Source organism: Protopterus annectens, chromosome 1.part1, assembly GCF_019279795.1.
Source record: "Protopterus annectens isolate FY-2018-M chromosome 1.part1, PAN1.0, whole genome shotgun sequence".
In the NCBI taxonomy this organism is placed as follows: domain Eukaryota; kingdom Metazoa; phylum Chordata; order Ceratodontiformes; family Protopteridae; genus Protopterus; species Protopterus annectens.
This window is the reverse complement of record NC_056726.1, coordinates 117,628,498-117,654,210: the sequence shown is the minus strand read 5'-3', so window position 1 is coordinate 117,654,210 and position 25,713 is coordinate 117,628,498. Positions and strand designations below refer to the sequence as shown.

The window sequence follows — 25,713 nt, the reverse complement described above, 5'->3', positions numbered from 1 at the left end:
ATAATATAGGCGCTATTAAAGTTCCTATTATTATTATCAGGTATATTTTTGTTCTTTTCTTCCATATTTTTCATATTCGTTTGAACTCCCTTCCCTAACAATGGACTAAAATCCCCTACCCTTCTTAATTTTACGTCATCCATAACTTCATCAATTAGCATTTCTGGATACTTTCTATCTAAAAACATTTCATTCAGTTTATTACAGTCTTCCTCAAACTCCTTTTGAACTGTAGTCATGCTTGATATTCTTATAAACTGTCCCTTGACTAAATTCTTTTTTTGTTTAAAGGGGTGGGCACTAGTATAATATAAATAGGAGTTGGAGAATGTCTCCTTCCTAAATATTTTTGACTCAAATTTATTATCTTGATAGTTCTTATATATTGTGATGTCCAAAATATTCTAACTTTTCTTTGTTTGTTTTATATGTGAATTTGAGAAAATCTGTTGTATTATTAATAAATTCAATAAATTCTTCTATTTTTTGCATCCGCTTCCAACCAAAAGAAACACAAATCATCTAAGTATCGCTTATAGAAATTACAATAATTCATATGTGGTGATATAGTAAGGAATTTCTTTTCCCGTGTATTTAAAACTATATTTGCAAATCTGGGGGCACAACAGGCCCCCATAGCTACACCTTTTATTTGCCTAAATAATTCTCCTTCAAATACTACAAAATTATTTAACAGTGTCAGTTCTAGGAGTTCCATGATTACTCTTAGTTCCTTCCAATTAAATTTTTTGGTGTCAAGTAAAGCTTCTAGGAACCAATCCATTCCTATTTGATGTGGAATCATAGAAAATAAATCTGTTATGTCCACTGTTAGAAAGGTGATATCCTTATTGTATAACTGGTCATTGACACATTTTAATAGGTCCCATGAATCTTTTAAATAACCTTCTTTGTCTATCCCTACATTCTTTATTTTTTGTCCACAAATTTAGCTAGTGGATATGTTTTCGATCCATTAGCTGAGACTATAGGCCTGATTGGTGGGTTATTTATATCTTTATGCACTTTCATAGTGCCAAAAATGACTGGTATAAGAGGTTTCTCCACAAAAAGATATTCAAACGTCTGTTTATTAATTAACCCATCACTCAAAAGTTCTTTCAGAGCAAAATCAGTTTTAGAATAAGCTATATTTATTTCATTAATGGATACTTCCTCATATCTATCTTCATTCCTTAATAGTTCTTCCATTTTAGTATTATAAATAATGTTATTCATTATTACAATCCCCCCTCCTTTGTCAGGCCTTGAAATTGTTATATTTTTATCATCTCTTAATTTATTTAGCAATTGTCTTTCTTGTCACAACAAGTTTGGTCTTATTCTTGTTTTCTCCAGTTCTTCTCTAAGTTTCCTCTGTACTACCACCTCAAAATTTTTAAGCTAAGGATGTATAATAGGGTTAACAGTACTTTTCTTTCTAAGTGGTACAATATCAGAGGAAGGGGTCTGATTACCAAAGCTGTTATTTTGAAATATTAATTCAAAGTTTTTCTTTCTAATAAATATTTTTAAATCAATTAGAATTTTACTAATATCACTTTTCATTATAGGAACAAATTTTAGTCCTTTCATAAATAGCCTAAAATGCCATTCATTAATTTCTATATAACTATAGTTAAATATATTAAAGTTCTGATATCTATACACATTTTCATTGATTTTAACTATATCCTTATTTTTATCATCTATCATATCTGTACTCATAGATTCGTTCCTTACCTGCTGTATTCTGTTGTTGATTTGTTCCGAATCCTCTCCGACCGTCTCGGTAGGGGAAAATCCAAAGGGTCATTTAGGTCATACACTTGATTCTCACTTTCCCTTATTTCTTGTTCATTTTCACTTAATCTATCACTATTATTAAAATGTACTCTGGTATAAGTATCATTATACTCACTAGCTTCCCATTCATTTTTGTTATAAGCACGATAGTATAGGCCTAAATCTCCCTGTTTAACTCTACCATTCCTTTCAAATCCACCATTATTGTATGCACCATAATAGCCACCATATCTTCCCCCTGTCTTAGTTTTAGGGTAACATTTCTTCTCTTTGTATTCTAATACATCCCTGTCTATTTTCTTAGCTTTTCTTCTAGAGTTATTATAACATTTTTCATCCACTTTCTTTTTAATGTTATAATACTTAGCTTTTTCATTTTCAACTGTAAACAACAGGTCATTCAGAATTTTGTCATTAACATCTTCTATTTTTTTGTATAACTGATCCATTTCAGTTTTGTTATCTTTAATAATTATTTTCATGATGCCAAACCCACATTCATCAAATATTTTCATTAAATCCTTTATACTACTTTCTTTTGTATTATTTGGGTATTTGTAAAGCCATAACCCTTTATATAATGCCTAACAATAAACATCTCTTTAAATATTCATTGTCTAAATGCAATATTTTATATTTTAATATCAAGTCCTGTAACCAATAAACATTATCATTATATGTATTAACTTTTTCATATTCATTTCTTTGAAAACTTTTGTTATTAAAAATATCCGGTTCTTTTAACCAGTCCTGCCAAACAAAGTCATTTTGCTGTTCAACGCTTTGGTTACCTGCATTTGGTTCAGCAGCATTCATATGCCTTTCATTAGGTCTCACATCTCTCTGTATTTGTGTACCAGCCACACTATGTAAGGTAGTCCCCTGACTTCTAAATATGTTAGGGATATCTTCCAAACTCCCATTAATCCCTTCTCTTCCCTCTGCTGCAGAATTAATGGCTCGTTTGTTTGCTTCTTCCACATTATCGTCACTCTGCAAGTTGACCAGCCTCTGCTGGTTGCCAGGCAATGAACCGTAGTTCCTGCTATTAAGCAGCTGGGAAATATTACTATTAAGGAGCATAACAACCTGTGTGAGTTGGCCGACTGCCTCCCCCAGGTTAACTGTTTTCTTTTAGTCCATTGTTAGGGAAGGGAGTTCAAATGAATATGAAAAATATGGAAGAAAAGGACAAAAATATACCTGATAATAATAATAGGGACTTTAATAGCACCTATATTATGAATTTTAATTATGAATCTGGGCTTTTAAGGCAGATAGTAAGTAAAAATTGGAAAATGTATATAATAATGGCTCCTAGCTTGCAGTTGTCTGCAATCTTGGTCAGCCAGAGTCCCTCCATGTTGGCGTGGACTTCTGAGAAGTAGATGCCAAACAGTAGAGGACCCAGGACCGATCCCTGTGGGACTCTACTCATGACTGGTCGGCAGTCTGACTTGGAGTCCGCTTCATGCACAGCTCTAGTGACTGACTCAAAGAAGTCAACCAGGTTGAGCAGGCATGATCTACCTTTCACAAAACCAAATTGCGTGGGATCTAGAGTTTGGAGATTCCCTATATCCTTGTTAGTTAGGTCCATGATGATGTGCTCCATAGCCTTACAAATCAGACTCATCAGGCTAATGGGGCGATAATTTCCATAGTCTGTAGTCACTCCTCCTTTATGGAGAGGGATGACTGTAGCAGTGCACCATTCGGTAGGGACAAAGCCAGAGGTGAGGCTGTGAGTAAACAGGGCACACAGATGTGGTGCCAGTTCACTTTGTAATTCATGTAAAACACAGGCAGGGATATTGTCGGGTCTCATGGAAGCTGTATTCCTGGCCTTGGACAATGCAGCTTTAACCTGTGCTGCAGTAATGCTGGGTGCCTGGCATTCTTCTGGTATTGAGATTGGTCCTTTGGGGGGAATAACATTGGCACTGAATCTGTCGGCCAGTATGTTGGCAATATCTGCTGGCTCAGTATAGGAACTAGCATTGTGCAGTAACTCAGAACAAATCTGGGTATTGCCATGGAGATTATTGATATAACTATAGTAGACTTTGTGGTTGTTTTTAGTGTATGTCACAATTCTGCCTTCATAACTGGCTTTGGAGGTTTTTATAATGGATCTCAACTGTTTGTTGAGGCTAATAAGGGAATTTTTCCAGTCTTGGGACTTCACCTTTTTCTGCAATAGTTTCTTCCTTCTGTTGTAGAGTTTATTAATGGCAGGGACCACCAGATTGGCTTCATTTTTTTGCAGGAGAGTGGAGCATTGGTGTATGATTCGGCAGTCATGCATCTATTTTCCATTGGCATGGGTGCTGTAAAGCTAGCCACCTCTGTTTTAGGAGTCCAATGTCAGCTTTGGAGAAGTTTTTCATGGTGGATACATTTGCGGGGGGTGTAGGTGAGATGTGGATTTCCATGGTGATTAGTTTGTGGTCGGATCTAACCAGGGAGGAATTGACTATTGGTGTAGAGCAATGGTTGCCCTTGTTAGCAATAACCAGGTCAAGGATGTTGCTTCATCTAGTGGGGGTAAGAATGAGCTGGTCAAGGGCATTGGAACTGATGAATTCCAGGAAGCGTTGGGCCAGTGCATTGGTGCATGAGTAGTTTTCCCAGTTGATGGAGAGGTAGTTGAAGTCACCTAGTATGGCAGTGTTGAGATGGCTCTTAATAGTTTCCAGGTTGCTTAGAAATGTGGAGTGAGAGTTGGAGACCTATAGCAGGCTATGACCTGAATCACTATCTTTCCCAATGTTAGTTGTACCTGAAGTATCTCAGATGCGTTATGCTGGGCTACTAGTCTGGAGGTGTGCATATCATTTATGAATATGGAGACACCACTGCCTTTGGAGCTTCGGTCCATGTTCTGGGGCTGAAAGGTGTGGAATGAGTTATAGCCTAGTAGCGCAGGGGTGCTTTTTGCTGCTTTAAACCAGGTTTCCGTTACAGCACAAATGTCGATGTTCTCCATTTTAAGGAGTGCTTCAAGCAAGTGCAGTGCAGTGCCTGTTGCTCTGTGTTTAAGTAGCAATGCTTTAATGACCATCAGGTAAGCTTGTTTGAGATTGTAAGATGCAAGTAAGCTTTAATAAGCATATTGTTAAAGAATTATCAACATTGAAAGCCTTTCTGTTGTTGCCATTCAGAGAATACTTACATAACAAGATAACATATAAGCCTTGGGTATTGAAATGCATATGACAGTATTTGTAATAAAGGACAGGATTACATTATTTTAAGAAGCTCATTACATTTGTTGGAGACTTGTAGTCATCTTTGCAGGCTTTACCCGTAAACTAAGCAGAATGCCACTCTATCATGTGTGGCCCATAACTTGTGCAGTGATCCTTTAAGCAATTTATCTTGAGCTTGTTTCTTGTTTGCTGTTCATTTTTTACTTTGATCATGTTTTCCCCATGAAACAAGTAGATAGTTGTTGTCAAGCAGCAGGTCTTTTTTTAGATAAGAAACATTTTTACAAGTGGGGGTATCACAAAGATTGCTGCTTTTAGCATGTTACTTAGTACTTTTATAAAACTGAATATAAATTATAATTAGAACTGCAGTGCAAGTAGAAGTGGTTTGAGTTGAGTGCTGCTTGTTTTTTTATACTTGATTTTGACTGGCATTCCAGTTATTTATTTAAAACGTAATTTATTTTTTCATGCCTCACAACCTTTTTGTTTCCATCTATATATGAAGTAAAATGTGCCAATGCATTGAAATATTTTTTTCTTCTCCACTTCATTTTGTCTTGATTGGACTCTCATAATGATGGTTTGGCACCCAGGGCAGCGTATTTAATTAAAGTCCCAGTTTTTATGGTTTTGAGCATAGCTCTGCCCCTTTCTAGTTTGCCACACCCCTTCCTGTTGGCCTCACCCATTCAGCTGTCTCCTGCAGCCCCCCTTTGATTTGAAGTCACCAGCTGCCACTGCAATTTGGCTGCCAGAAAACAACCTTGCTTAAAGACTTCTCATCAACTTTTTGTGAAAGAACTTAAAACTGTATAGTTCATCAGGTGAGGAGGTGAAAGCACAACTGCAAGTGGTTAAAACTTTCTCAGATAATATAAGAATGGTATTTGGTCTTGATAACTGTGCAAAAGCAACGTTTAAAGCAAGAAAGTTGCACTACCAAGAAAATAGCCTTATGTCAAGAATGTGATTATAAAGGAACTTGAGTAGGAAAGAATGTATAAATATTTAGGAATTGATGAAGGATCGACAATAAAACATGAACAAATGTGAATAAAACTCAGTCATGAATACTTAAGAAGACTAAAACTAATACTGAAAATAGCCTTGGCATCTAGGAATAAAGCCCAAGCTATAATACAATTTGTTGAGCCTGTTTTACAATTTTGGTGTGATTGACTGGCCCCAAATGGTATCTGATCAGTTGGAAAGAAAAACAAGAAAAATGCTTCACCCTTATGAAATTATATATAAAAATCAGTGCATAACAAGATTATATATCCCTTCATCTGAAAGAGGTATGGACATCTTTGAAATTGATTACATGTATAGGTCTGCAGTTGTGGGACGGCATACATATCTGCTGATCTCATCAGATCCAACTAGTGAAAGTGTTAAAATATGAGGAGAGGAAGTCTAAGATGACCTCTCTGCTTAGTTTAGTTTAGCAGAAGCATTCCAGTGTCAAACAGGAATGGAAATCAAATCAGAAGTAGACAAAAATCCGACAACAACTGGATATGCCAAAAAAACAAAAGAAAGAATATAAGGAGTTGGATCAGATGAGAAGGAAAGAAATGTGGAAAAGTCATAAATATAGTAGGAAATATACAGATCTCCTGGAGCAACCTCATATTGATTAGGATTTGACACAGGAATGGTTAAGGACAGGTGAGCTGAAACCAAAGAATAAAAGTTTAATAATGGTAGGCCAGGATAGTGGACTGCATACATGTTGGTTTACAAAGTCCACTGAACATGGGGAGAAACAGACAAATGTAAGTTTTTGTAAAAAAAGAAGTGAAAACAGAAGCTGGATATGATACACTTGTGGCAGAGGGCCTGTATACTGAAAAGTTCAATAATGTGACAAGATTGTTGCATTGGGGATTGTGTAAGCAATACAACGCAGCAGTAGCTGATAAGCATTGGAAACATGAACCAAAAAGTATTATAGAGAATAAAGAAGTGTACATCACATGGGATTGCACATTACCAACATTTCAAAAAATAGATGCGAGAAAACCACATATAGTAGTCCATGCAAAAAAAGACAAAAGCAGAGCATGTACAGACGGACACAAAGTCGTAAAATATCAGGATTTGCAGGCAGAAATGAGACAAATGTGAAAGAAAGATAACCAGACGGCTCCAATAGTAGTAGGAGCAATGGGTCTAATAAAAAATAATCTAAAGATGTATTTAGTTATGCAATTAATTTGTGCGGTGAGCTGCATTTAAGGATTTAGTTAGGACTTTTTAAGTCTACCTTACCTTAATAAAGCACCCATGACTATCACTGCCCAGAAAGCATCTGGTCTGGGCACTGAGCAGCGTCGTTGGTTAGGTTAGCTGCAGATTACATCAAGTAGGCACTCTTCCATCATCTAGTTACAAATACCCTCCACCCCTGTCCCCTGCAAGTACACATTAGGACCTGCAGCCATGGATGGGCACTTTCCTGCTATCTCTGCATCCAGTTTGGTGTACATGGGTATCCTGAGGCAATGTAGCAATTGCCTTATATACAGTGACAACCACTTTGTTCTCGAACAGACAAATACAGTACTTGAGAGATGTAGTTACACAGTGATACTGGAGGCTAGACTCTCATATACAGAGACAAAAAGCAACAAACAGGTTGTCAGCAAATCACACACATCACTCACTGCATCCACAAAGGACCATGCACACAGACCCACATATGCTGAGGTGCTCACATGTAACTTACTCAAACCTCAAAGGCCTCTCAGGAGCAGTCCTCAGAAACTCAGCATGCATACAAACAAGAAAATTCCCATCACAACACATAAAGCCTCATCTCATTGTGTCTCAGCTACCAAGCTCATAAGGCAAAACACTCCACAACCCAATATACCGGTCATAGGAGACTCCATTGTGAGACACACTGATGTCCTTCTTACCAGGCTGGATAAGGAGAAGGTTACAGTTAGTTACCTTTCAGGGCTCAGGTTCCACCAGATCATAAAAGCACTCGGGTCATATACCCATAAGTATCAGTATGACTCAGTCATAGTCCATATGGGCATGAATGACCTGAGATGTACCTCCTTGGACTATATAAACAGAGACATGATTGAGCTTTCAGAATATGTGTCACAAACAGGTATGAGCCTAGCATTGAGCACCATTCTACTGTCTCCGAGGATGATGCCATAATAACAGCAGAACATGATGTTGTCATTCCAAATACTTGTCAGCCTGGGAGGACATGGTTGACAGATCACGCTGCTTTGCCAGCGATGGTTTCAACTGTCAACTCTAGGCTTTTGGATATTGTCCAAAACATTATCCACCTCATAGTGCCTTTTTTTAGGCACTGCCAAATGGATAAACCTTCCAACATAACAAAAGCCTCTCAGGACAAGCTAAAGGTGTTACTCTCAGTGCTAGAAGTCTCAACAAGAAACTGCACTCCCTAGAAGCTCTCTTCACCTTGGAGAACACTGATATCTGTGCATTTACTGAAACATGGTTCAGAGACACAAAAAGCACTCCATACATTCTGACCACCCACTGAACATGAAAGAGCAAAAGGTGGAGCTGTATCTATCTACATAAAGGATAAGCACACCTGAAGGCTGGTCAAACAATATGACATGCTTGAGATACTCCAAGTCCAACTAACCACAGGAAAAAAACATTTCATATTCTTACTAGCTACAGGTCCCCCACCAAGAACCAGGAAACCCATATATCATACCTGAAGTTATTAGAATCACTCACCATCCAGCCCAATACCATACTCATAGGGGATATTAACTACCCCTCCATTATTTGGGAGGCATACACAACCACCAACATGAAGGCCCAAAGATTTGTTGGTTTTATAAATTCAAATGTCCTGGAGCAGCTAGTCTGCACTCCCACTAGGGGACCAAATATCCTAAATCTAGTACTGACAAGTATGGCAGAGAGCTGCGCCACCCCTATTGTGATATCCTCACTGGTAATATCAGATCACAAAGTGATGTGCTTTGTAATAAAGGTAAAACTATCCCTCCACCAAACCCTCAACATTTTAAGAACTTCTCTAAGGAAAATGACTCCCTATTAACAGATGGCATAGCTAGCTTATAAGCTCCCTCATATCTACAATACACAGAAACCTCTTAAGAGGTGTACACAAAAGCCCTGCCAGATCTCAAACACATGCCACACTGGTGGACCCCTGGTATTAATAGGTTGTACAACAACAAAAAAAGAAAGAAAATCATGTTGAGAAGTTAGAGGAAATGTGTACAATAGAGCAAAAAAAGTCTCTCATTAGTATAAACAAATGACTCAGGCAACTAGTCAAAATTTTGAAAGCAGACTTTACAGTAAAAATAGCTTCCACAGCTAAGGATAACCATAAGGCATTTTACAGCTATGTCCACAACCTTAAGGGTAATACCCAACAAAGTGCAGAATTAGTTGTAGATGGCATCACCTATACTCAGCCAGAATATATAGCAAATCTGCTGGCCAACAAATTCAGCTCAAATTTCACCTCCCAATCATCCCCAGATATACCCCAAGAAATACTCTCTACCCCTCCACTGACAGTTATCACCAAAGAACAGGTTGCCACTGTGCTCTCTAAAGCTAAAAATATGATTTCAATGGGGCCTGATGATATACCAGGTTGCCTCTTAAGCAGCTTAAATCAGGACTTATCAGGCCCATTAGGATCACTATTTATTCCCAGCCTGTAGGCTGGCTTTGTCCTGAAAGAGAGGAGGACAGCAATAGTCATCCCTCTGCATAAAGAGGAGCGTCTCTTGACTTGGGGAAATTACAAACCCATAAGTTTGACTAGCCTTATATTTAAGGCCATGGAAAGAATAATCTTAGACCTGATAAATAACGACATAGGAAATCTCCAGACACTGGACCTGGCCCAATTCAGTTTTGTCAAGGCCAGGCCATGCCTACTGAATCTGATGGATTTCTTTGAGAAAATCATTAAGGCCATGGATGAGGGTAAAACAGAACATGCCACCTACCTCAACATATTCAAGGGATTTCACACAACTCCCCACTCAAATATTATAAATAAACTCACAAAACTGGGCATATATCCTTACATCACCAGATGGATAGCCAAATGGTTCACAGACAGGACATATGTGTGTGTTAAAGTGGGAATCCAGATCCAGCAAGAGGCCACTTACTAGTGGTGTGCTACATTGGAACCACTGCTGTTCGGAATATACTTCTCTGAAGTCAAGACTAGTGTGGAAGGCCACTGGATGACAAAGTTTGCCAATGACTGCAAGCTGGGAGCAATCATTGAATCCTCCATTGTAGATATCCTTCAGGAGGGTCTAGCTCAGACAAATGATTGGCATCAGAACCATGGCCTAAAACTAAATCTGAAAAAAATGCATTATCCTACCCTTTTGAAAGTCAAATACCACTGCAAAGTAAACATCAGTAGTACACCCCTAACAGTAGAGTCAGAGGTAAGAGATCTAGGTACACAGAAAGATAGTAGCCTGAACTTTGATCGCCATGTGTCTACAGTGGTGAGGAAGCCCTTCTATGTGGCAAAACTTATAAGTAAAGGTATGGCAGCCAGATCCAAGGACAAGGAAATTATAGTCCGGCTGCACTCAGCCCTCATTAGACCAGTAATCAAGAACAATGCTTCGTTTGGCATGTGCTTGACTAGGCACTTACAGCAGCTACAGTGACCTCAGAGGTTCCTCACAAGGAAAATACAGGGTGTAAACAATATGTCCTATGCAGATAGACTAAAAGCCCTATCCCTCTATTCTGTCTCCTACTGACTATCAAAGTGTGACCTATGTGTGACCTACAAGGCACTCACCAATCCAGCCTTGATGGAGATGCTATACATCTGCAAGTCAAACAGCACGAGGATCACCTGATCTAGGGATCTAAACTTACTCAGTGACAAAATATGCTGGAAAGACAGATATGTGTCTCAGAGATTGTCCCTTCCTTGGAAAAGGCTTCTTATTCACATTAAGCAGATCTCTTCCCTGTCCATCTACAAATGCAGTTTGGATCAATGGATGAGGAATCCCAAATTCAGTCATGGGGTTCTGCTTATGTTCTTAGACTCTTAAGCTGTTAGTTTAGTAAACTCCTATGAACATATGAACCTATGCATCTCCATACGAACTGCAGAAGGAGTCAATTCTGGGCACATTGTGGGTACTGCGAAAAGTACTTTTGTCTAACATCAAAGACTGAAACAATAGTAATTTCACGAACTTTAATTATACCATGATTTAGGAAAGGGGTCCATTCCCATCAGGATGTTACATACCCAAAAGACTAGAAGAAATTTAAAAGGGTAGTAAAGCAATACAAGTTCACAGGGAACAAGTGTTCAAAATATGAAACGAGAGAGGGAATTAGTATGGAATAGATGTTTAAAGAATATAAAAAGGGAAGGAAAGAAGAAAAAAGGGGCAAAACATGAAATGCCAGAGGAATGGAAAGGAAAGATGCAAGAAGGAACTAGATGAGAAAGGCATTGCTGCTGTGTGTTAAAAAGAAGAAAGGTGTGGAAATGGTTGAAGTTCAAATTACACATCACAAAGGAGAGAGAGAGAGAGAAAGGTAGAGGTGGAAGGCTAGATGCATGGTTTGGCCTTAGTGAAAAGCATAAAAAAGAAAAAAAACGACTGGTGTCTATGTGCCTGTAGGGTAGCATGCTGCATGGCCCAATGTAACACGGGTTAACAAAACTGTGATGGAGACTTCATTGATTAAATGACAAAAACAGTGGTTCAGACTAGAATGTGAACATAACATTCCTATATTGTAGAAAGGTATTTGACAACAGCAATACACAAAAAATGCCAAATAAGTTATGCAGTCTGCAAAGAAGAAGAGGCTGGCAGTCAGCAGAGAAAATGGTGGAAAACTAGGACAGAGAAGGTAGCTGTAATATGCATCCTCTTTGAACATAAGGCACATACCAACAGATTGAAACAGCTGGGACTGGTCACTCTAAAATTTCTGGGAATAGCATTACAGAATAATGAGATACGTGTTTATATTAGCAAACATTATAATGTATGCACCAGGTCTAATACCGAGGAAGGATGTGAAAATGTAAAGAGGTTTGACAAGCTTAAATGAATGATCAGAACAAGAACTAGGCAAATCATCTCATTGGTACAGAAGCATGACACCTGCCTGCATTGCCGGCCATCCAAGCCTGAGTAGTAACTTACAAGACTGACTGTCAGATAGTGAAAGGAAGATTTAACAGTAGAGAGATGGAGCTCCTTCCATAGGATAGGGAACTGGTCCTTCTCCACTGTGGAGTATCCCATGGTGGCTGTGTTTAATGGAAGTCTGCATAGCATACAGTAGTTAACACTATAACATCACTGCTAAACAGATGTCCATATGTAAGAGACATGTTAAAAGTCTGCTGTTGGTAGTAAGGTAGACCAGAATGAAAATATTCAAGCCTCAGTGCTAATGTAATGGCTTGAAAGACGGATGAATTGATGGCTCTTGTCACCCCCCACCCCCCACATACACACAGTCAATAAGCCATAAGGCTCCTCTTCCTGGTGGCAGTGTAAACCAACCACACCATCTGTCTCAGAAGCAAGGAGGACTGAACTGATGTCAAGGTATTGAAGTGGTCGGAAGTTTAGGAAAGAAGATGTAAGAAATACGGTACAAAATCATCTAGTGGTGGGTAAATCTAGTACTTTATGCTCCTATACTAAAAAAAGTCTCTTTTCTGAATAGTGCTCATCCTCACAGTTATAACTTTAGGAATGGAAAGTGGAAAAAATCAGGTGATAATCACCAGACTCAAAGAAGTCCCCTCAGAAGAAAAGTTATCAATGTTTGTTAAGATACTGTAGCATATGGTCTGTGACATCTAGACCTACCATGGAGCCTCACAGGCTCAACAAGTTATTTTAGATTTGTGCAAGGACAGCCCTTTAAACCCATCCAAATAATAACAATAGGTCCATGAACAGCCATCTAGTATCTCAACTATAAACAGCCTTCAAAGTTACAAAACCAATATACACAACATACTTAAATGAACAACCACACTTACCTAATTATTTACCAAGAATAAAAAAACAATAAAAAAGCAAGACATCATGAATAAAATATTAAGGTATTACATATATTATAACTATATCTATAAAATTAAACAATAAACTATATTAAAACATACATGTATTCTTGAATTCCAATTGCTTAAGTGTAAAGGAGGTTATTGAGTTATATTATAATATGAAGCAAGTTTCCTTATACCTTATGTGATGCCGCTGCACTGGCCCAGTAATCAAGCAGCCTCAATCCTCACCACTGGAAACAGTGAGAGAATGTACACAGTGTGATGAAAAGTACACACGAACAGTAAATTATAATTTCCCTTAAGAGCATACAGAGACCGCATTCAGTCTGGGGCTGGTTTCTCCCTTTTTTCTTCAGATCCCCAATAAGATTCCCCACTGGCACAGCTATAGGGTTGAGATCTCAGCTGATTGGCCAAGCTAAGACCTCCAGCACCTTCTCTGCCCAACCAGTGCTTTGTGTCCCTGCCCAAGCAGCTGACACACACCCACACACACACACACACACACACACACACACACACACACACACACACACACACACACACACACACACACTTTGAGATTTGATTGATATACAAACAAACACACACACACACACACACACACACACACACACACACACACACACACACACACACACACAGACACACACACACACACACACACACACACACGCACACATGTCTGGGAAAGGCTGGCACAGGTTTACTAGCTATGCCCCCTTTTACCCAGACTATAAGGTAGTTATCACTGCCACCAGCCAGCTCTTTATCAGCTACTATAAGGCCCTTAGCAAAGGGTGTCCAGTCCTACTGTGTAATGTTACTACTATCTAAATGGTAGTTTTGACCAAGGACAAGGCTATTTATGAGTGGCCTGTACAGCATCACCAATACATATGCAGGAACTTTAAGAGCTTAAATCTGTCTCACAAATATCAGCCACAAGAATAGGTTTAAATGTATTTAATAATAAATAATAAAAGAACAAGACAATATTCAGAAAACCAACACAGTTACTTCAGAGATCAAAATCACAGGAAATATTTTAAAACAACATTGCAGGACAGTCTCAAATAGATACAGAAAATGTCTAAACTAATCTTTACTATATTCTTATCTATATCTAAAAGAGATACTATGCCCTCAACCCTACTTACAGAACAACAAGCAGGCAGAAGTGAAGATGATGATGATGATGAGTGGATGTTCTTGCTAGGTCCAAGACAATATACAAAATGCACAGTCTCTGTCTGAGACAGTTCCCAAATTCATATCAAACATTACTGCTGGGTTAACCTGGATGACATCACTTTTTGTCACCTGACTTCAGTTCCCAGACTAAACAGAAACTTAACATAATTTTAACATCTCTGTGTTAAAATACATATCTCTCAGAACTGTGTAGCTGCTAGGAAGTCATAAAGCAATACAACACTTTTTTACATTTCCAAGACAATAAAAAAACTTCTATCTCTAGACATCCTATCTCCTTGATGCATTGAAACTAACTTTTATAGCACATCGTAAAGCATTTAATTTAAACTTATTTTCTTGAAGTTTTGTATGCTAATCTTCTATGTTCCAGCATGGCATGCTGTGGTTATATTCTTGAAGTTTATACATAACATACAGTTCTGTATAAATCCTATCAATATTCACAAATGACATCAAATTATTTACAAAATTTCAGATAGCTGGGCTAGCAGTGTCACACCTTAAAACATGTTTAAGATTATTATTAGTTATTTTAAAATGTGAATATTTATAAACTACTTCTAATTTAGTGCATAATATTCTGAAATATGGCAACTATAAACTATTCTACAAAAGGAAACTCAAATTTCTTATTTTTTATATTTCTACGGTGTTCTTTTAATCTGATTGCAACCCTTTTCTTTGTTTTACCAAGATATGCTTTAATGCATGGGGGAAATGGCATTGCTGACTACATTGTTACATTCACAAAAATTGATATTACACAGTTTTACTTCCACTATTAAAAATATTGCATAACTAGATTCTGTTAAAGGGCATATACTACACAGCCACAACTGTGGTCCCCTTTGTTATTCAAAAGTAAACCAATGTTTATAAACATATTTATTGGATGTTGAAAGTGGCTATTTATGACAATATGTTTTATACCCACACATCTAGTATATGAAACTATATTTTTTTCAAAAATACTTCTTAACTTATTATCTCAAGATACCAAAGGAGAAAATGCATTTGCAGGCTGAATTAACTCCTTAGAACATATATTGTATTGCATAACTAGATGAAAAATGTCACTATGTTGTTTATTAAATTTATTATCAAAATCTGGGGAAACCACATAATTATTGTGTATCAATCAAAACAATTCTGTGTGCATCACATGCTTTCCAATCAGCTTTACATATAGTTTCTAAAGTATAATCGCTTCTAAAGAATAAATGCTTAAAATGGTTTGAGTCTCTCAAAAAATCTTTCTAAGTGCTCAACTTCTTCTAGCCCCTACAAATTGACCATACAGTAAAGCCTCTCACAAAGAGGTCAGATGAAATGCCAGTGTAAGAAGGTATCTGCATTTGATACTTTATGATACACTTTTGTAATGATTTTATAACCAGCAACTCTTTCTAACCAAAGGTCAAGAGATACAATCTTGTATTTATTTACCTCAGATCTATTATTCTTAATCTGCTCAACATATACACTTTATTTCTTCTCCCATACATATGATTAATAATTATTAAATATAGTAAAGATAAAGTATAACAATAAAATCACAATTATGCATATATTCAGATTTGAAAACATTCCTGATTCTGACTTATAGACATTTGTCACACAAATTCTTATTAATGTGATACATATTCAAAGGAATATGCAAACTAATGTTTAGAGAAAACATAAGATGACCACTTCACAGGTGATATGAGAAAGCCGTGTCATGTGTTGATGGCATTGCCCTCATTACAGGCAAAGGACTGGATGATTGCTATCAGTAAACAGCACAGAGTTATCTCCTGAAATATTATCACTGTAAAAATTTTGGAAGACTTTTCAAGATACTTATTTTACACTTGTAATAGATGGTGATGTTTAAGTAAGTTCCATGTCATGGGACATCATACCTGGCTTATTTGTCCATCAGTATTGCAACTATTATGGCATGGGCAGAAAGTCCCTTTTTTCCTGGGGACTGTAGATAAGTTCCTTTCCAATATGTGATACATGGACATAGGTAATAGTTTGTTTAAGAGGAACTAGTAGGTAGTCAAAAGTAAAGTTATAGAGACTGTACCATCTCTAAATCTAAAAAAGATTTGAAAGATTTATTGAGCCATGCAGATATTCACAGATTTGTTATTACAGTCACCAAAGTATCTTTGGAAGTTGCAAATAAGAAGGCATCCTCTTACTACCTATCTAGAAAAATAGTTGTTTACCCTTCCACCTAGCTAAACAGGTATATAGTGTACCTTTTAGGCTGTGAGCCTTGGTGAAGAGGAAGGAAGAAATTCTCATCTAGCAGGTTCACTAATTGTTTCTGATGACTTGAAGTAAGTTGAGCAAACCTGCTCTTCACAGCCTCAGTACACACAGCTGTGCTTTGCTCCACTACTTAACCCCATCCCACCCACTCACAGCATCATTTCATTTCCATTATGCTTTCATTAATCCACACCCCTTACCAATCAAAGCTAGCTTCCACAATAGCCCCACCCGCTCTGCTTCTATCTCTAAAACTAATTGGACAGACAACCATTCATTCACAACTTGTCTAACCAGTGTTTCCTCAGCATCTTGCTAACTACCCCTGCTCACTCATCCATCCTACAGCCACATCACACCTGTTCACTATGCACCCATAGACAGCCTTAGGCATAGGCCAACTAGGTGGCTGCCTAGGGCACCAGCTGACCTCAGGCCACTCCTGTATGCACCCTATTTTTGAGCTTTCAATTTTTGTAATCTCACTGCTCTCCAACCTAGCAAGTTGTACCTCTTCAGATCAATGCTGTCATTACCCCTGTTTCCAAGCACATAAAACTAAATTAATTAGATATTTTCCAGATGTTTAACATGTTCTCATTAGCAATTGCCATACTGATGACTTTCAGCTTACCACATAATCTACTTATTACAAATACAACACATGCACTACAGATAACCGCAAGATTTCAGCAACTTAATTCTATTTTGCAAATTAGCATTCCTTCATGGAGGGCCAACTATCCTATATTCCTTGTCTCAGCAACCAAGCCTGCCTATTGCCAAACCACTAGGCTCCTTAAAAGAATAGTGCCAGTATTAACGAGTCCCACAGTTATTAAATTCCTTACAATCACCAAGTCACTTTTCTGCAAACCAATGATACTGAGCTTAATTCTGTTTTGAATAAAGTGAATCCTCAAAGACTCTTTACTTTATAGGAGAACTGTGCCCACAGACTGAAAAAAGCATGTGTATTTTATCAAGTCTTGATGTTTCTTGCATTTTAGCATTACCTTTGGACTTTATATATTTTTTTATATTTTTAATTGTAATTCCAGAGTCTGCCCATATTGGGTCTGGCATCTTGAGTTGTTTAGTCTGCCTCTAGTTATCCCACAATGCAGTGTTTGCCTTTAAAATATTACATCATAGCCCCCTAAGCTCCTGTCAATGCACTGACTTTACATGTGTTTTTACATATACCTGGCTTTCTTTTAGTCAGTTGGGTTTAATTACCATTTCTTGCTTTTTGATGACTACTTAAAAGACAGACAACGATAATCACATAGAACAGTATTCTCAGGATATGAACTTTGTCTCCTGCTGCAAGCTATCAATCACAGCAGCAAACAGCTCAAATTTGCCACTTTGACAGATACAAAGGACAGGTGTTTAGGGGGAGGGCAGATGAGTTTAATGACTACAAATCAGGCAAAACAAAAGAATGAAAATTGGCCACTTTAGAAGGAAAAAGTAGTAGCAGTCACTCAGAATACTGTCCTGTGTGATTATCCCTGTTTGTCTTTTAAGTAGTCATTGAAAAGTAAGAAATGGTAATTAAATCTGATATGATGAAATAAATATGTTTTTTTTCAATCCGTGGGTAAGGTTCTCCTTTAACAACTTACCCATAGGCTGTGCTAATGCCTGCAGTCCTAAAAACAAATGGCCTGCAGTTTGAACTAATGGATTTTCAAATAAACAATAAAACCATTGCCATCAATGACACAAGATTTAAGCATGTCTTTTTAATGCTCACACTGTTTAAAATATACCTCTCTTGTTAAAACAGAACTGGTCACAGGCCATTTAGGGTTGCTGTAAAACTAATAAAGAAGAGAGCAAAACTTAACCCAGTACCTGTTGCTACATTTAACTCAGTCGAGGCAGATATCTTTGCTGGCTACTAATAAGGATACAGGTATGTTCATATGTCAAAATAGTACCACAATCAACATTCCTAGTCTCTCCAACATTCCCCTCATTCAAAGCATTCTTAATTCCCTTTCTACTCTTATTGGGTCCCATTAGGTGACCTAAATATGGATTGGCAGGGACAAAGCCAGCATCTCATTATAAAACTATTCTCCTTGTTCTGTCTGTCAGTCTGTCTATCTGTTTCATCTCTTCTCTCAATGTACTAGACCAACTGTACAAACCAAAAAAGGCTCTATACTAAACATCATACTTACAAGTATACCAGACAAATTCAGTCACTACGACTACTACCAAACGTATTTAGTGACAAATGTCCTATTGTTACTGCCTAGTGTCTTAAAATACCAAAAATATTCACTATATGTAAACTGGTCAGGCAGACTCATGACAATTCTATCATTCTCTTATTTGAACTGTAGACTATTGACTGGAGTACACTCTAGAGCTTTAGAGATGCAACCACTGTCCTATATTAATATTTTAACATTGTGTTACCATTCAAATGGGCTATACTCCTCAAAAATGTAGACTCAGTGCACTATAACAAATGAGTTAAAACAACACATCAGACATAGATACATTATTCAGAAATTATGGAAAACTGATCTTACTAATGAACCCAAGAATAGAATAATAATAAGAGCTTTCGGATCATGCAGCCTAGGCAGTATAACTCTAGCCCTGAGTAGCATCCTGCCATTGCCCAGAGTGATACCACATTACAAGGACAAAATAAATGACTTCAACAATTGGCTAAGCTTCTGGTGTCATTCTAAGGGGATCCAGTATCTGTCTGCCTGGGACAACATGATCAACAAACCACGATGCTTTGCCAGAGATGGCCTGCACCTGTCGCCCCTGGGATTCTGGATACTGACTAAGGCTCTTACCACCCCTATAGTGCCTTTTTTAGGCAAGGTTCAAACGACAAACTCACCACCATAGCAGGTATAAGCAACCAAAATCTGAGGGTAATGCTACTCAATGCTAGAAGTCTAAACCTCAAAGTCCACTCACTCGGGGCACTCCTTAAAATGGAGAACATCGACATCTGTGTAGTAATGGAGACCTGGCTCAAGGCTCCAGAGAGCACCCTGCATTACCAGGCTATAACTTATACTACATAATCCACAAGCGAAATCTCTCCACTCGACTGATAAACAAACAAAAAGAGAACCAAAGAGAAAAAGTACTGCCACTACTTTTTATTTTGTTTACACACCAAACACGTTGTAGCAAAAACATTATAACGTTTTTCCTACAACGTGTTTGGTGTGTGGAAACAAAATAAAAAGTAGTGGCAGTACTTTTTCTCCTTGGTTCTCTTTTTGTTTGTTTATAACTTATACTACACCTTTCGGCCACCTAACCTGGACCAAAACACTAAAGGCGGAGGCATGTCCATATTAATTAAGGATATCCACACCTCCAGGCTAGTTGCTCAACATAATACATCTGAAAGTATCCAAGTGCAACTAACACTGGGCAAGACTGCAATCCAGGTTGTAGCTTGTTACAGATCACCCGCCCTGCCCCAGGATGCCCACTCCACGTTTCTTGATATACTGGGTAATATTAAGGTACAGCCCAATACCCTAATAATGGGTGATTTCAACTACCCCACCATCAACTGGAAAAACTACTCATGTACTAACTCATTTGCTCAACACTTTCTGGAATTCATAAATTCCAATGCCCTGGATCAGCTTGTCCATACCCCTACCGGGGCAGCAGTATCCTGGACCTGGTCATTACCAATATGGGCAACCAATGTTCCACACCAGAGGTCAACTCCTCGCTGGTCAGATCTGATCACAAGCTAATCACCCCAGACATCAATACCCACCCCCATTAAGGAAACCACTGTAAAAAACTTCTCCAAAGCCAACTTCATGCTTCTTAAGACAGAAGTGGCAAGCTTCATGACACCCATACAGATGGAAAATAGAGGTACAACTGCTGAATCCTGTACAAATGCACTGTATAAACACATACACAAGTGCATGGATTGTGCCATCCCCAACAGAGCCAAGATGCTATCCTCCAAAAAAAGGAAGCCAATCTGGTGGTCCCCTGCCATAAACAAACTCTAAAACAGAAGGAAGAAGCTGTTGCAAAAAAGAGTAAAATTCCCTAATTGCAGGAACTCCCTGGTCAGCCTCAGTAAGAAGCTGAGATCCCTCATAAAATCCTCCAAAACTAGTTACGAAAATAAAATCACCACTGATTCTAAAGACAACCACAAAGCATTCTACAGATCTGCTCTGAGTTACAGCATAGCGGCACGAAAATTACAGAACCAAGTGATATTGCCAACATACTGGCAGATAGGTTCAGTGCTAGCTTTATCCCCCTCTCACGCCCTAAAGGGGCCATATCTATGCAGGAAGAATGCAGAGTCCCTGTAATCACAACTACACAGGTAAAAGCTGCACTCTCTAAAGCCAAAAAAAACAGCATCCATGGGACCAGAAAACATCCCAGGCTGCATTTTACAAGAACTTCAGAATGAACTGGCTTCCCGCCTAAGCACCATGTTCAGTCATAGCCTCACATCAGGCTTTGTGCCCACTGAATGGCGCACAGCAACAGTTATCCCACTCCACAAAGGGGGAGCCACCACTGATCCCAGGAACTATCGCCCTATTAGCCTGACGAGCCTGGTCTGTAAGGTCATGGAACGTATCATCATGGAACTCATAAACAAAGACATTGGTAACCTCCAAATGCTGGATCCCACCCAGGTTGGGTTTGTGAAAGGCAGATCATGCCTCCTGAACCTGATCGACTTCTTTGAGGCAGTCACCAAAGCCATAGACGAGGGTAAGGTGTTTCACACAGGCTATCTTGACTTGTCAAGGCTTTTGACACCATCCCCCATTCTGGAATTATTGTTAAATTCACTAAACTAGGTATAAATCCCTACGTCACAAGTTGGGTTGCCAACTGGCTCACTGACAGAACCCACACTGTAAAAGTTGCAGACTCCAAATCTGACTTCAAACCAGTGACAAGTTGAGTACCACAGGGTTCACTACTGGGACCTCTCCTATTTGGTATCGACTTTCTGAAGTACAGGCTAACACAGAAGGTCTTTGGCTAATGAAGTTCACAGATAACTGCAAACTAGGAGCCATAGTTGAGTCCACAAATGATGTGGCCATCCTACAGAAGGGCCTCACTGAGTCAGATGCCTGGGGTCATAGGCATGGCCTCAAGCTCAATGCCAAAAAGTGCATTGTTATCCCCTTTGGTAAAATCTCTGTACTCATGAACTACCACATAGGCAGCAGATTACTTAATGCCGAATGTGTGATAAGTGACTTTGGGACCCAGGTGGACAGTAGTGTCTCCTTTGATAATCACTTTGCCACAGTAGTCAGGAAATCCTTCTACGTGGCACACCTCATCACAAAAGGGTTCTCATCCAGGAAAAAGAGGTCATTGTTCCCCTCTACTTGACACTCATTAGACCCATTATAGAGTACAGTGCCCCTTTTGGAATGTACCTCACAAGACATCTGCAGCAGCTGGAAAGGCCACAGAAGTACCTCACAAAGAGGATTACTGGCCTCAAATAGATGCCCTACACTAACCGTCTCAAAAAACTCCAGCTTTACTCCGTAGCATATCACCTACTCTGAGGTGATCTCTGTCTAACATATAAAGCTATGTCAAACCCAGAGCTGTTGTACATGCTACACCTAAAGAAATCCCAGTCCCTCCTAGCTACACGCTCTAGGGACCTAAACCTTGTCACAACAATAAAAAAGGACAAGCTGGAGGGATATATTCCTGTCCCAGAGACTTCCCATACTCTGGAACAAGCTACCCAGCAATGTCAAGCAAAGTTCCTCATTAGCACTCTTCAAGAAAAATGGATGAAAAATAGGAACTACACCCTGGGGATCACTTCTGTGGCTCTGCTCAACAGTGGCACAGGAAAATAACTTTCTTGGGTGGCATAAGCCAAGGAACCTTGTTGGCTAGGCTTACTTAAGCCCTTAGTCCAATGGCCTAGTACCTACCTATGAACCTATGAACCTACAGCTATATCATGAATTTCAATGGTGACACTCAGATCTGCTCTGAGCTACATCACAATGGCACTAGATATACAGAACCAACTGATATTGCCAACATCCTGGTAGATAGGTTCAGTGCAAATTTCACCCCCCCATCACCCCCCAAAGGGCCCATCATTATATTAGAAGAATGCAAAGCCCCTGTAATCACAGCTGCACAAGTAAAGACCACACTCTCCAAAGCCAAGAACACAGCATCCATGGGACCTGACAACATCCCAGGCTGTGTTCTGCACAAACTACAGAATGAACTGGCACCCCACCTAAGTACCATGTTCAATCATAGCCTCACTTCAGGCTTTGTGCCTACTGAATGGTGCACAGCAGCGGTTATCCCACTCCATAAAGGGAACGCCACCACAGACTCCGGGAACTACCACCCCATTAGCCTAACGAGCCTGGTCTGCAAGGCCATGGAACATATCATCTTGGAACTTAAAAACAAGGACAAATGTAACCTCCAAACTCTGGACCACACTCAGTTTGGGTTTGTAAAAGGTAGGTCATGTCTCCTAAACCTGATTGACATCTTTGAAGCAGTCACCTGAGCCGTAGACGAGGGTAAGGTGATGCACATAGCCTATCTTGACCTCACCAAGGCTTTAGACACCATCCCCCACCCAGGAATTATAGATAAACTCACTAGACGGGGCCTTAATCTCCATGTCACAAGATGGTTGGCCAACTGGCTCACTGACAGAACACACACAGTGAAAGTAGCAGACTCCAAATTCAACTTCAGACCAGTGACAAGTGGAGTACCACAGGGCTCAGTCCTGGGTCCTCTCCTGTTTGGCATCTACTTCTCAGAAGTCCAGGCTAATACAGCAGGTCTTTGGTTAATGAAGTTCACAGATGACTGCAAACTAGGTGCCATAATAGAATTGCCTAGTAATGTGGACATTCTACAAAGGGGCCTCACTGGGACTGATGCTTGGTGTCAAAGTCATGGTCCCAAGCTCAATGCCAATAAGTGCATTGTCACCCCTTTTGCAACAAACACTGTACCCATGAACTACCACATAGGCAGTAGCCTACTAAACACTGAAAGTGTGATAAGAGACCTTGGGACACAGGTGGACAGTAGTCTCTCCTTTGATAATCGCATCGCTACAGTAGTCAGGAAATCCTTCTACATGGCACACCTCATCACAAAGGTGTTCACCTCCAGAAAAAAAGAGGCCATTGTTCCTCTCTACTCATCCCTCATCAGACCCATTATAGAGTATGACACCCCATTTGGCATGTACATTGCAAGACATCTACAGCAACTAGAAAGGCCACAGAAATGCCTCACTAAGAGGATTACCAGCCTCAAACAGATGCCATACACAGACCATCTCAAAAAACTCCAGCTCCACTCCACGTCACATATCACCTACTCAGAGGCGACCTCTGCCTAACATATAAAGCTATGTCAAGCCCAGATCTGTTGGATATGCTATACTTAAAAAAACCCGAATCCCTCTGAGCCACATGCTCCAGGGACCTAAACCTTGCCACCACAATAAACAGAACATGCTGGAGGGATACATTCCTGTCCCACAGACTTCCCATGCTCTGGAGCAGACTACCCATCCATGTCAAGCAAAGCTCCTCATTGGCCTTCTTTAAGAAAAATCTTGACAATTGGATGGGAAATAGGAAATTCACCCCGGGGATCACTTCTGTGGCTCTGATAGACAGGGGGGCAGGAAAATAACTTTCTTGGGTGGCAAAAGGGAACTTTTTTGGCTAGGCTTATATAGGCCCCAGGGCTGATAGCCTAGTACCTACCTATGAACCTAAGTACCTCAGACATAAAGAGAACTAAAAATCAATTCCAACAAGCATAAAGCAAAATACTCTAAAAGCAAAAAGCTAGGACAATCAAAGCATTTATTCTCAGGCTTCCTACACAAATTTCACTGAACTATTCGGTCTTCTTCTTCTTCTTTCAGCTTTTCCCAGTTAGGGGTCCCCACAGCGGATCACCTGTCCACTCATGATTGGCAGTGGAGTTTTACAGTGTTGAGTTGTCAGTCCAGCGCCCAACCTTCCACAGAAGGCACACATGCACACTCACACCTAGGACCAATTTAGAGTGTCCAGTCCACCTACCACATGTCTTTGGGATGTGGGAGGAAACCAGAGCACCTGGAGGAAACCCACATGACCACAGGGAGAACATGCAGACTCCACACAGAAGGCACCCCAGCCGAGGATTGAACCGGAGAACCTTTTGCTGTGAGGCAGCAATGCTAACCGCTGCACATTCAGTAGTAAATGCAAATCTTGCTCCCCCTCCTAAACTGCAACCCAGAAACACCAGGTCTTGAAAAGGGAGGTTTAATGTGGAACCTGGACTGTGAAGCATGATCTTTGTACAGATAAGGGCCAGAAGAAGCTTTTTTTTATCCTAAAAGCCTGAAGGAGTGGGTCATCTAAGTAAGGGAGCCCAAAGTTCAGTACCTTCAGTATCTCTTACCCTTCAACCCTACCTTGTTAATTACCAAGTAACCTAATGCTGTTCTTGACATAAGGAGATGGACCAATAGCACTACAGGGGCATCTGAAGCGATGGTATTCTAACTAGATGGATTTTTATGTTCTACAATTTCTTTTAACTGAGTCTATTCAAAAAGCAACAAGCCTCATATTTTGAAATGTATGCTTAATCTTGCCATGGTCATTAAGGCTCATGTTTTTTTTTTAATTGCAGAATTGCACAATTAATTGTTATGTAATTGTCAAGTATAACTTTTCTGTACTATTTGTAATAATTTATACTATCAACTTTGGCTCAGTTATGATTGAAAAGGGTCTTCTGACCAGTTCATTACTGGCTAATAAACAGCAAATAAATAAATAAATCCATGTTCATCAATATCTCAACTCTATCATCTTCTATTCCCCTGCAAACATACCTGCAAAACCCAACATTTACTATAAAAATAGTCAATGCACAGGTTAAGAACTTACTAGACAAACATGACTACCGCTAAAACCTTCAAATGTATTCCATCCATCCTAAAATATTGAAGCTTTTATATGATATACTGTGCTGTCTTGTTTCCTTCATTTGCAGTCTCTCTCTCTCTCTCTC

At 39.2% G+C, this 25,713-nt stretch overlaps 1 protein-coding gene across 1 annotated transcript in view; it reads right to left on the bottom strand.

The window, feature by feature from the left end:
- LOC122814238 (dynein axonemal heavy chain 5-like) overlaps window positions 1-25,713 on the bottom strand; it is a 3,525,594-nt gene that overhangs the window by 3,493,337 nt on the left and 6,544 nt on the right. The window contains exons 3-4 of the mRNA XM_044086840.1: window positions 2,494-2,862; window positions 1,744-2,390 (exon numbers count right to left, since the gene is read on the bottom strand). Coding sequence (XP_043942775.1) covers window positions 1,744-2,390; window positions 2,494-2,862 — 1,016 coding nt within the window. The remainder of the gene's footprint in view (window positions 1-1,743; window positions 2,391-2,493; window positions 2,863-25,713) is intronic.